Source organism: Phodopus roborovskii, unplaced genomic scaffold (assembly GCF_943737965.1).
Source record: "Phodopus roborovskii unplaced genomic scaffold, PHOROB, whole genome shotgun sequence".
NCBI lineage: Eukaryota > Metazoa > Chordata > Mammalia > Rodentia > Cricetidae > Phodopus > Phodopus roborovskii.
This window is the reverse complement of record NW_026125059.1, coordinates 9,904,209-9,917,640: the sequence shown is the minus strand read 5'-3', so window position 1 is coordinate 9,917,640 and position 13,432 is coordinate 9,904,209. Positions and strand designations below refer to the sequence as shown.

The following is a 13,432-nucleotide window of genomic DNA, read 5'->3' as shown; positions in this document are numbered from 1 at the left end:
GATCCTAAGTCTGGGCACTAAACAACAGGAGTGTTATTTTGTCAATTCTCATGCCTAAGATCAAGGCAGCCACAACGTGTTTTCCTCTGGGGCCTCTCTCAGTGGTTTGCAGGTGGCTGGGTCCCCTGTTGCACCTCTTTGTGCATAGTCAGTGTTTCCAGGCAAATCTAGACCACCCTAACCATCTGGTTCTATCTTTGTCACACTGTTACACAGTTCTTTGTCATACTGTTACATAGTTATTGGGGGGGCAGTAAGTGTGTGGGCACCTGCTTGTCACAGCACTCACAAGGAACTCAGGAGATGGGTGAAGATGGAGTTTCTGTCCTCTGCTCCCGTAGCCCCTTAGTCCCAAATAAACACACAGAGGCTCACATTAATTATAAACTGTTTGGCCAAAGGTTCAGGTTTCTTTTAATTATTAACCCATAACTATTAATCTATGTATTTTATCTATTTCTACACGGCCTTATCTTACCGGAGGATGCCCAGCATCTTATCTTCCCGGTAGCTACATGGCGTGTCTCTGGCAGCTAATCTCTCTGCCTCTTCTCCCCAGAATCCTCCTCGTCTGGTAGCCCTACCTATACTTCCTGCCTGGCTACAGCCAATCAGTGTTTTATTCATCAACCAATAAGAGAAAAACATATTCACATCATACAGAAGGCCATCCCCCATCAGATGGGACTCCATTCTCTCCTTTTCCATATGGGTCTGGGATTTACTCAGGTCATCAAACTCCTTTTACCCACTGGGCCATCTCAACAGCCCATGTTTTATTTTTTATTTTATGTGTACAAGCTTTATCATGTTTCATATTAATCACTATTTTTGTTGTTTTTACTTTTTTTTAAGACAGTCTCTCTGTGTATCCTTGGCTATCCTGGAACTCACTCTGTTAACCAGGCTAGCCTCGAACTCAAGAGATCCAACTGTCTCTGCCTCCCCAGTGCTGGGACTAAAGTGCTCTGCCACCGCCTGGCTCTTAATCACTTCTTTAAAGGCCTTGCAAATAGTCACATTCAAAGTTAGAGTGTTTATGTGGGAATGTGGGGATGGGGAATACAATATAATCCACACCACTTCTCAATACACCCTACTAACAGATCGATGCACAGGCCTATCATCCCAGCTACTCTGGATGCTGAAGCAGAGAAGGATCACAAATTGAAAGCCAGCTTCATCCACAAAGGCACGTCTACACAATCTAGAGAGACCCAGTGTTAAAATAAAAGTAAGATACCTGGGGCAGGGTGTGGTGGTGCTCACCTCTAGTTCCAGCACTTGGGAGGCAGAGGCAGACAGATCTCTGTGAGTTCAAGGGCAGCCTGGTCTACAGAGCAAGTTCCAGAACATCCAGGGGTACACAGAAAAACCCAGCCTCAAAAGACAAAAAGCAAAAAAATAAAAGAGTTGACCTGGGGGTACAGCTCAGAGGCAGAGAGCTGGTCCACATGTGTCAAGTGCTAGGTTCAATGCCCAACACTGTAACAAGAAAGCAAAATAAAAAGTCCCTTCCAACTCTAAATTAAAGAGTTGATCTCACTGTAGAAAACTGATTCAGATATAAGTCCACAAGGCTGGCTGAAGACAGGATGAGACTCTGAAAGAACAACAGAAACCACTCGGAGAGTGCCGGCTGCGTGAGCCCAGGGTAACCCTGCCCCACTAAAAGCCACTTAGCAATGCCTGCAAACAGTGTTGGCTATCAGTGTAGGGGTGGAGTGGCGCTGGCATCCAATGGGTGGAGCCTGGGATGCTACCTCACAGTGTACTCCACAGTCACATCAGTACTGCTGAGGATAACATGCACAGCCCACCCTGGCCAAGCCTGACGTCATCTCTCATCGACACAACCTGACCAGGGGGCCACCTGCTGCCAGACCCTGCCATAAGCAGGGTGCTACTGTCACTGCTTCTCAAAGAGAGCAGCCGAAGGCTGGCTGGTCTCTGAAAGCTAAGAGGCTCTGCGTCTCTGCGGCCGCCTTTCCAGCTCTCGGTGGAAACCAGAAGCCTCCTTCCCCAATTCAGCACATGCTCTCTCTCTGTGTGTGTGTCTGCCTGCCTGCCCCCCCCCCTCTCTCTCTCTCTCTCTCTCTCTCTGTTTCTCTCTCTCTCTCTCTGTTTTGCAAGATAGGGTTTCTCTGTATTGTTTTGGAGCCAACCTTGAACTCAGAGATCTGCCTGCCTCTGCTTCCCAAGTGCTGGGATTAGAGGTATGCACCACAACCATCCGGCCACCTCCTCTCTCCTAACCTCCTCTAATTCTGTTAAGACAGAAATAAAAGCAACATTAAGATGCCCAGTTTAGGGCTGCAAAGATAGCGCAGAGGTTAAGAGCACACACACAGTTAAAACTTTTAAATAACAGATCACCAGCCTGGGCTGTAGTCCAGATCCTACACTGCCTACCATGTACAAAGCCCCTGGGGTCTATCCCTAGCACCAAATAAACCAAGTGTGCTAAGGCACTCCTGTAACCTCAACAGAGGAATAGTGTGGAGGCTGGAGGACCATCCAGGCTGCATACCAAGCTGGGGGCCTAGGATACCGGAGACTCTGACTCTGTCACTCTGTCTCTGTCTCTCTCTCTCACACACACACACACACACACACACACACACACACACACACACACACTACCAGACCTTGTGGATCCTTCCTCAGAACACAAGTATCTTTAGTCTCTGGGCATAGTCAGATTATCTCATTTCCTTCCAGGACCTGTGGCTTGAACATAACATGTTTGGTCAGAGCCACTGACTGCACTGTCCCTTGAACACCAGCCATGGCTCCCAGCATTTGGACAGCCTCCTAGCTTTCTTTCAAATGACCCTTGTTTTTACTTTTGTAAAAGGAGACTTCCTGCCACCAGAACAAATGTCACTGGGCACAGCCAGAGACACCACATGAACAGCTCAGGTTTCCCAAGTCTGGTCTTTACACACGTGTACTGGGCTTATCAATTCACACAAATCACAGAACAGACACTGGCTAATAAAACTAGCAGTATTCCATAAGAAATATTATAATCAGGGCTGGAGAGATAGCACTGACTGCTCTTCCAGAGGACCCATGGCAAAACACCAATACACATAAAATAAAAATAAATTTTAAAAAATAACCAATTCTTTTTTTAGATGAGGCCTTTTTAAAACTACTTTTATTTTATGTGCATGGGTGCCAGATCCCCTGGAACTGGAGTCACAAACAGTTGTAAGCTGGTATGTGGGTACTGGGAATTGAACCTTGGGTCCTCTGGAAGAGCAGCCATCTCTCCAGACCCTAAAATGAAGTCTTATGTAGCCAAGGCTAACTTCAAACTCACTATATAGCCAAGGCTGGCCTAGAATTCCTGATCCTTCTGCCTCTACTTCCCCAGTGCTGGGATTACAGATATGCACCACCTGCCTGGTTAAAACTAAACCAAAGCTGGGTATGGTGGCACACACCTTTAATCTCAGCACTTGGGAGGCAGAGCAAGGCGGACATTTGGGTTCAAGGCCAGCCTGGTCTACAAAGAGAGTTCAAGGACAGCCAGCGAGAGCAAAGAGATGGGGCTACACAGAGAAACCCTACCTCAAAAATCAAACAATAGCAACTGAACCAAGCTCCAGGTGCAGGAATACAGCTTACTAATATAGCACTTGCCTGGCACAAGCAAGACCCCGTTCAATCCCTGACAATACTCAAAACAGATGCCCATGATACACACCTGCAATGCTAGTACTCAAGAGGGGGAAGATCGTGAATTCTGAGTTCAAAGCCACCCTTTTCCCCCCAGTGCTGAGAGGATCCTGTTTCAAACCAAACAGCAAATACACACACCGAAGTCCACTTCACTGAAGGCACTTCCTGTCCATGGCTAGGCTTGAGTAGATACGAGGAGAACTCGGTGTTCCGAGAGCAGCCAAAGGTCCAAACACAGGCTGCTCCGCACCCGATTCCTTACCACTGTGGCTCTGGCCAGTGTCAAACTGCAGCGGCTCCTCTCCTTGGGGACTGGCACCAAGGACTTCCCCTTACCCCTCCCCTGGGGCCCTACCTGGGCTGGCAGTCACACATCCTCTGGTCTCTGGTCTCCACGGGGACAGGCACATCCGGTCTCCTAGAGTGCCAGGGGGCAGGGCTGTGAGACTGGCAATGGATGGTACAAGAGGAGCTGGCAGAGGCCGCGGATTACTTCCTGATGGCACAATGCCAAGACTTCTTCCCACTATGTGTACCCAAGAAAGCTCAGAGCCCTTCCAGAGACACCTCAACCCCAATGGGAGAAGGTAGCAGGGAGGGACCTTGGCTCTGGTCCTCACTCAGCAGGCTCCACCCCAAACACACCCCTGAACTCTAGGCATGCCGTCCTCCTCTTCACACTGAACAAAGGAGCCTATTGAACACACTGTGGGTGTGATGGCCCGCAGCTGGAACCCTGACACTCAGTAGCACTTTGAGGCCAGCCTGGGCTACAAGAGACCTGTCTCAAAAAAGGGCCAAAACGCTGGCTGGCGAGGCACCGCGTGGTTCTACAGTGCTAGCACCCACGGCAGAGGCTCAGGGCAGCCCGTAACTCCATCTCCATCTCCACTGAGTTTCTCTGCAGCTACCTGAACACTCTCAAACAAGCGCGCACACATACAAACACACACAGATCCACTGGATGGGCGGTAGCCAACTGTACCCTTTAGTCCCAGCACTTGGGAGGCAGAGGCACAGTAGCCTTAGTAGTGATTTCCAGGTCAGCCATGGCAACCTAGTAAAGGAGGGGGAAGGAAGGAAAGAACCCAGAACCAAAATAGCACAAAACAAACAACAAAAATATAAGCTAGTTAAATATGGGTTGTTGTGTTTTTGGGTTTTTGTTTTGGGTTTTGTTGTTGTTGTTGTTGTTGTTGCTCTGGGGCTCATTCTGTAGACCAGGCTGGTCTTGAAATCACAAAGATTCACCTGCCTCTGCCTCCCCGGTGCTGGGATCAAAAGCATGTACCACCAACACCTGACGTGGCTTTTATTTTTAGCTTTGTTTATTTTAATTCAATTTTTAAAAAGCATTTTATCATTTTAAATGCTGGGGTTATAGTTCAGTTGGTAGAGTGCTCTGCTAGTATGCACAAGTCCCTGCATTTTATCCCCAGCACAGGTTAAATAAGGTACAGTACTGAATGCCTGTAATCTCAGTGTTTCAAGATAGCAATGGGAGGATTAGGAGTTCAAGGCCATCCCTGGCTGCATAACAAGTTCAAAGCCAAACTGAGGTACATTAGACCCTGTTTCCAAAAAAAAGAAAAAAAAGAGAGAGAGAGAAAACCAAAAAACAAAACAGAGGACCCTCCACTCTGAGGGGCAGAGCTGTGAAAAGGCCTCTGGACATTTGCAGGCTGGCCCACAGTTCTCTGGGTCAGGGTTGTCTGAGACCTCACCTTGGCCTTGACTGTAACTGCTCATCCTTTCCATAAACATCAAAGGCCACTGTGCTGGAGAAAGACTGGCTCAGGGTGCCTCTTGGCCTTAAATCAACATTTGTCATTCACCTTAGTGAGATGAAAACAGGTGGTTCAAATCTCTCTGCCCTCCAGTGGCGGAGCCTGAGCCTACAGATGCCCTGAGACATTCACCCCCAACAGAGGCCCCTGAGAGTCTGCTCAAGGTCTCTTAGCTTCCCTTGGTGGCTGCAGTCAGCTTCCAAGGCATGAGTGGCTCACATGATGCCCACCTATTCACTTCCTTACAGCCCTGAAGGTCCAAAGCCCAAGAGGGGTCCAATGGGGACTAAAGTCAGTGTGGACGCTCCAATCCTGAGCCCTCCTGATAGAGTCATTACCCAGTTTCTACAGGCCTCCCACACCTGGCCCCTTATTACAAGATAGCTACACAGCATCTTTTTTTTTTTTTTTAAGCTTAAAATTTTTCTTTAAATGACTGTCTTAGTTACTTTTCTATTACTGTGATAAAAACAAGTTGATCAAAGCAACCTACAAAAGAAAGCATTTGGCTGAGCGGTGGTAACACACGACTTTAACCCCAGCAGAGGCAAATGGATCTCTGTGAGTTCGAGGCCAGTATGGTCTGCAAAGAGAGGCCCAGGACAGTCAAGGCTACACAGAGAAACCCTGTCTTGAAATAATTAATAGTAAGGGCTGGAGAGATGGCTCAGTGGTTAAGAGCATTGACTGTTCTTCCAGAAGACCTGGGTTCAATTCCCAGCACCCACATAGCAGCTTACAACTGTCTATAACTCCAGTTCCAGCGGATCTTATGCCCTCATAAAATAAAAATTAAAAAAGAAGTAATAGTAATAAGTAATAAAATAAAGTGTTTAATTTGCACCAAGGTGCATGCAGGAGTGGAGGTCAGAGCTTTTGGGAGTCAGTTCTCTCCATCTGTCCCATGGGTTACAGGACCCAAACTTATGTGGTCAGGCTTGGTAGCAGGTGCCTGAGCCATCTCACCGGCCCTCTGTCTTAGTTGGGGTTCCTACTGCTGTGATGAAACACCATGACCAAAGCAAGTTGTGGAGGCTTACACTTCCACATCCATCCATCAGGACAGGAGCTCAAGCAGGGCAGGATAGGATCCTGGAGGCAGGAGCTGATGCAGAGGCCATGGAGGGTGATGCTTACTGGCTTGCTCCCCATGGCTTGCTCAGCTTGCTTTTTTATAGAACCCAGGATCACAGCTGCGGGATGACACCACCCACAATGGCTGGACCCACCCTCCTCAATCTTTACGAAAATGCCTTATGTTAGGAGTAAGTTTTCCACCAGCCTGGTGACACTGCCGTGCCAGCCCCAAATAACACACAGAGACTCTGTATTTGATATAATGCTGTTGCCCTGTTACTAATTTCTTATCGGCTAGCTCTGTCTTAAATATTAACCCACTTCTATTATTCTAAGTACTACCATGTGGTCTCATCTTACCGGAAAGAGGGCCCAGACCTCTGTTCTCTCCGCCTTCCATCTTGGATCTCCTCCCTACCATTTCCTCTTTCCTCTTAGTCTCCTACTCCCGCCTATCTTGCTTTTCTATTGGCCAACAGTGCTTTATTCATTAACCAATAAGAGAAACATATTTACAGAATGACGTCTCCCATCAGCCTTCCAACCAGATCTTATGGAGACATTTTCTCAATTGAGGTTCCCTCCTCTGAGATAATTCTAGCTTGTGTCAAGTTAACATAAAAATTATCCAGCACACCCTTGCTTACTTTCTATGTTTTTAATTGCCTGCATGTGTATATGTCTGATGCCATGTACACCTAAGCGCAGGTGCCTGAGGAAACCAGAGATGCGGGGGCTGGAATCACAGACCATTGTGAACTCCCTAGCCTGGGCCCTGGGAACTGAACTCGGGTCCTCTGAAAGAGCAACAAACAACACGGTGTCTCACATAGCCCAGGCTGCAATACAGGTGAGATGACAAATTCCTGATCCTTCTGTCTGAACTCTGAGCACTGTGATGACAGGCATGTGCCACTTTGCCTCATTCTATGCCAAGTTGGGGGGGGGGGGTTGGAACCCAGGCCTTCATGAATGCCAGGGACCCCATACCAACTGTGCTAAAGCCACCCAAACCCATTTTCTGAGACTCTATAGCCTGGCCTAATCTAGAACTCACTAAATAGCTGAATAAGAAATTCCATTAGAATATATACATAAATAAAATATATGCATATTTATATCATGATTTTTTTCTTTTTAACTCAGTTCATACCCAGAACATCCTAGTCTCCAAACATTAATACATAAAATATCAAAGCCAGTCTTAGGTCAGCAGGAGCCCAAGCTCCTCTCACACATGGCCTCACACCTGGAACACATTTACATATCAACGAGGACCTCACAGGGCTAGAGAGATGGCTCAGTGGTTAAGAACACTAGCTGCTCTTTCAGAGGTCCCGAGCTGAAATTCCCAGCAACCACATGCTGGCTCACAACCAACTGTAATGAGATCTGGTGCCCTTTTCTGCAAGGAACACTGTATACATAATAAAGAAGTAAACTATATAAAAACACACACACACACAACGAAGTCACATATTTCTAAATTTCCCACCATCAAAGACCCTTCTCCTCTCAAAAGAACACCCAGTACACTGGGGACGCAACTCAGTCTGTGGGTGCTTGCTTGGCAGGCGGGAAACCCTGGGCTCCGTCTCCAGCACTGCATTAACTGGATGTGATAGAGTCATAGGCAGGCAGATCTCTGTGATTTCAAGACCAGCCTGGTCTACAGAGTGAGATCCAGGGGAGCTGGAGCTATACAGTAAGAGCCTGTCTCAAAATAAACAAATAAATAAACAAAAGAGTATCCTGAACAGGCCACACCAGGGTAAACTTCATACAAACACCTGTGTGACAGCATCAGATCCAGGCAACACCTTAGGTCTACTGAGTGCTTACAGTTAGAAACAAACCAACAAAGTATATTTTTTTATTTGTTATCTGGTTTTTCGAGACAGAGTTTCTCCATGTCACAGCTCTGACTGACCTAGAACTTGCTTTGTAGACCAGGATGGCCTGGAACTCAGAGATGTGCCTGCCTCTGCCTCCTGAGTGCTGGGATTACAGGTGAGTGCCACCACTACCCTGGCTTAATTTTTGCTAGCTCCACTTTAAAGATGAAAAAACCCAGACCTGGAGAATTTAGAGCAGCTTTTCCAAGATCACACAGCTGGGAAGTGGCAGCTGCCATGGAACCCAGCTCCTAAACTCCAGAGTCCCAGGTCACTAACAATGATGTCTGACCTAGAAGGGAATGCTGCTCAACCAGAAGTTAGGGCGATGATGCCATCAAATGGTTTCCAGCCAGGAGGTGCATGTGCCTGTTGGCTGACTGGGCCATTCAGCAGTCTTGCCCTTCTGAGAATGTGTTAACAGTGAAAGATCTCTCTGGGGTCGCCGGAAGCTCAGCAAGCAAGGGAAATCTCTATGACCTGTCACCTTGTTTCTGTCTTTGTTTGAGACAAGGTCTCAAACTCAAAAGCACTGAGCCATCTCTCTGGGCCCAATCATACACTTTAGTGGGGATTAGCACAAGGCCCAGCAGAAACTGGAGCCCACCACTACCCACCAGTTTCGTCTCTGCTTACCCCACTGCCCAGTCATGATTTAGGAAGCCACGTCTCTCTGTATTTCCTAAGTACTCCAAATTCCAAAATTCTCACCATAAGCTGGAGAGATGACTCAATGAATGGTAAGAGCACTGGCAGCTCTTGCAAAGGACCAGGGTTCAATTCCCAGCACCTACATAGTGGCTCACACCTGTCTGTAACTCCAGGTTAGACACTCTGATGCCATCTGCTGGCCTGCACAGGCACCGCACACACACAGGGTATGTGTGTGTGTGTGTGTGTGTGTGTGTGTGTGTGTGTGTGTGTGTGTATGCAATGAAACACTCATAAAAAAATAAATAAATTGAGATCTAGCTGTCCTGGAATGCACAAAGATTTGTGTGCCTCTGCCTTGTGAATGCTGGGATTAAAGGTGTGGATCACCATGCTAACATAAAAATAAATGTATCTTTAAAAAAATTCTCACCTTGACATTGCTACTGCCCAAAATGCAGGCTGCCTATGGGAACCACAAGCCAGCACAAGGTCTTTCAGATTTAGGACTCAACTCTGAATTCATGTTACTCTTAGAAGTGAATGGACAAGTCCAGAAGCTGTGATCCACACCTTTAATCCCAGCACTCAGGAGGCAGAGGCAGGCGGATCTCTGTGAGTTGGAGGCCAGCCTGGTCTACAAAGCTACACAGAGAAACCCTGTCTTGAAAAAAAAAAAAAAAAAAGTGAATGAACTCCACAGCCAGTGATCCCACACTGAAGTAGAACTCTATAATGATTATAAAGAGCACTAATTGATCTTCCAGAGGTCCCAGGTTCAATCTCCAGCACCTACATGCTGGCTCATAGCCATCACTAACTCCAGTTCCTGAGATCTGATGCCCTGTGCTGACCTCTGAGGGCACTGCACACACATAGTGCACATGCATACAGACAAAACCCCCACATATGAAAAATAAAAATAAATCCATCTTTATTTTTTTGTGTGTGTGCATGTGTGTACAAATGTTCTTCTTGCATGTATGTGTGTGCCTGGTGCCCACAGAAGTCGGGGAAAGACTTCGGATCCCCTGGAACTGGAGTTATATATGGAGTTATGAGTCACCATGTAGGTAATTGGAATCCAACCTGGGTTCTCTGCAAGAGCAACAAGTGCTCTTAACCACTGAGTCATCTCTCCAGCCCCTAACTCAGTCTGTAAATAAACGAAATGTAAACATTTTACTGTGTTTGTGTTGTGCAGAGGAACACCCAGGTATGCATACAGAAGTAGGAAATAGCCTGTTGGAGGTGGTTCTCGGCCCACATGCAGGTCACAGGGGTCAAGATCAGGCCACCAGGCTCAGCGGCAATTGACAATCCCCGCTGAGCCATCTCTAACAGGTGACACTAAGCAGTCTTGGATGGTCTGGAACTCACAAGAGATCCACGTGTGCCTGCCTCTGCTGGGGTTACAGACATGTGCCACCACATCCAACCAGTTTTGTTTTGTTTTGAGACACGGTTTGTAACTTTGGCTGTCTGTCCTGGAACTCGAGGCTGGCCTCGACCTCACAGACATTCCCCTGCCTCTGCCTCCCAAGTGCTGGGATTAAACGTGTTCCCTGCCACCATCCAGCTCAACTGCTTTTGTAAAATATAAAATTGCCTGCCCTGTTCCCTCTAGACCTCTGAAAATCAGAGCATTTTTCTATCCTGTGAACCACAACTCTTAAATTACTGCTCCAATTCTTCCATTATGCCCTGACCCAGGACTTTTCAACAAGGACTTCCATTTAAAAGGTAGGGGACCTTGGAAAAAACACAAAAGTCAGGCCTGGTGCCACAGAGCTGTCATCCCAACTAATCTACTAAAGTGGCTGAGGCTGGAGGATTACAAGCTTTAAGTCCCTTCTGGGTTCAGAGTGCATTCACAACCAAGAGGGGAATCTCAGTGAGTTCCCTACTCAAATAAAAGCCTGTGTGTTAGAGCTGAGCCTGAGCCCAGCCCAGCCTGCTAGCTGAGAAACAAAGACACACAGATACACACACACACACACACACACACACAGAGCCTCTGCCAGGTATGGGAACTGAGGGTGCTCAGGACCCACAAGGCCTCCCGGCATTCTCAGAGCCCATAACATCCTCCTGTATATTATACTTGTATGGCACCCAATATGATGCACCTACTATGAAGAACCACGCCTGACCATGGAGGCTGATGTGTTCAGGACGCAGGCGGTTTCCATTTCTCACGTTTTCATCAATCAGCAGGTGGCTGCATACAGGGGCATGGGGGACATTGTGCAGACCCCAGGGCCTCACTTCAAAGTCTTAAATGGTTGTTACATTTTCCCAGGGGAGCCCCCTGCCCAGTCTGAAGGCCCACATCTATTACGCAGACCTTGTTAAAATCATGTTTCGGTCCAGCCCCCGCACAAATCAACCACCGTGCGTTACAGTCTGCTAATCTAATTCATTAAAATACTTATTGCCAGGGTGGGGGTGAGGTGGGGTGGGGGTGTTTCCAGGTCAAGCTCTAACGAACTGTCTTCATGGAAACGTCCATTAGCGGGTCTGGGGGCTCAGTGACAGCGACTGCCTAGCCGGCTGGAGGACCTGGGTTTGATGCCTAGCACCACCGAACCCCAAAACAGTAACAAAGCCAACACACACCAACACCCCCCGCAGGAAGTGTGGGGCAGGAAGTATGGGAACCCCGTTCCAGCACCTTCCCGCCCCCGCCCCCGGCCCTTCCGTTTCCGTTTCCCACTCCGTATAAAAATTGAATAGGGCCTCGGACTCGAGGCGTCAGGGAAGCCAGGCACAAAGGCCCACAAGATGGCAGCTGGCATCTCTCCGGATTACACTGACACCTGGTCGGCAGCCACACCCAGCTCGGGCGGCCGAGCCCCCCGGGAACCCGGAGTGGGCGCCGCAGGCCCCGCCCAGCCGCATCGCCTCACCTGCCCGGCCCGAGGAAGCGCACCTCCCAGGTCCCACCCCCAGGGGCTCTGATTGGCGGGTGGCGGCGCAGCCAGGGACTCTGCAACCTCACCGGCGCGACCCCTGTCCCCAGGGGCCCCCGCGTCCCCGGACAGGCTCTCCCGGCCCGCGGAGGTGCCCCGCTCCCTCCCCGAGGCCCGGCCTCTCACCCGGCGCGCGGCCTGCTGTCCACCCGCTTCTTGTGGCGCACCGGCTGCAGCGGGATGCTGTCCGTCATGTCGCCGCCCGCCGCGCCCCCTGCGCTCCCCGCGGCCTCCGCGCCACCCCGGGGCAGGGGGAGGAGGCGCCGGCAGCGGGCGGGCCGGGCCCGCAGCGCAGGGGCGAGGTCGCGAGCGCCGGGCCACGCGCGGAGCCGCCCGCGCGGCCCGACCGACGGACACGGCCGCACCATGGGCCCCGCTCCGCGCTGAGCCCACGCGCGCGCCCGCCCGGGGCCGCCGCAGTGTCCCCGCCCCGGCCCGCCGCGCCGCGCGCCCCCCGGCCACGCGCGCCCCCGGCCACGCGCCCACCCCCCGCCGTGCCCGTGCGCGCGCGCGTACCCCGCCGCACTCACCCCACCCAGGGCATTCTCTCTGGCTCGCTCCGAGCCGTGTGCACACACACCCCGCCCCGCTCACCCCACCTCCACGCCGCGGCCACCGGCGCACACAGCCTGCCTCGTCCCCGGCTTCACCCTGCGGCTCACACTCGGGTCCCCCGAATCTCCGGCCCGCGGGGGCGGGGGAGGCACGGGTTTTCAGACCACTCACACTCACATACACACACACACACACACACACACACACACACACACACTCTTGCACCACCCACGCCCCTCTCTCCACCTGCATCCCTGCAATCTCAGTCCCACAGATTTAAAACTGCGCAGGGGCCAAATCTCCCCAGACACGGTCCTGCTCCACCAGGGATCGCCTGCACAGGGTCTCTGTCTGTCTAGAAGGTTATTGTGAAAATAAGAAAACTCAGAGCTGCAGAGATAGGCTCAGCATTTAAAAGCAGCCACCGCTGTTCTACCCACCTGCCACTTGTGCCCCAGGGGATCCAACACTCTCTGACCTGCCAGGGCACCTGCGCAACACGTGGCACGCACTCACACAGGTATATGCTGTTAAAAAAATAACAATAATAATAAGCCTTTTTTTTCCTTTTAAATTGGCATATAGGAGCCAGGCTTGGTGGCGCACTCCTTTAATCCCACCACTCTGGAGGCAGAGTCAGGCGATCTGAGTTCGAGGCCAACCTCGTCTACAGAGCCAGTTCTAGTTTGACACTAGTGACCTAGTGTCAAAAACAGATTAAGAAGGGGGAAAAGATCAGGGGGTTGGAGAGGGCAGTTCAGTGGTTAAGAACACTTGTAAAGGACCTACCTGGGTTCAATTCCCA

General features: G+C 50.0%; 1 protein-coding gene across 3 annotated transcripts in view; it reads right to left on the bottom strand.

The window, feature by feature from the left end:
* Atp9a (ATPase phospholipid transporting 9A (putative)) overlaps positions 1-12,631 on the bottom strand; it is a 94,884-nt gene extending 82,253 nt beyond the window's left edge. Inside the window, exon 1 of one of the 3 annotated variants that reach the window (XM_051185703.1) lies at positions 12,603-12,631. In XM_051185703.1, the coding sequence (XP_051041660.1) occupies positions 12,603-12,616 (14 nt within the window). In that variant the 5' untranslated portion in view covers positions 12,617-12,631. Of the gene's footprint in view, positions 1-4,045; positions 4,081-12,198; positions 12,465-12,602 lie in introns of those variants that run through there. The other 2 variants (XM_051185692.1, XM_051185697.1) reach the window with 2 other exon arrangements.
* Positions 12,632-13,432: the final 801 nt, after the last annotated feature.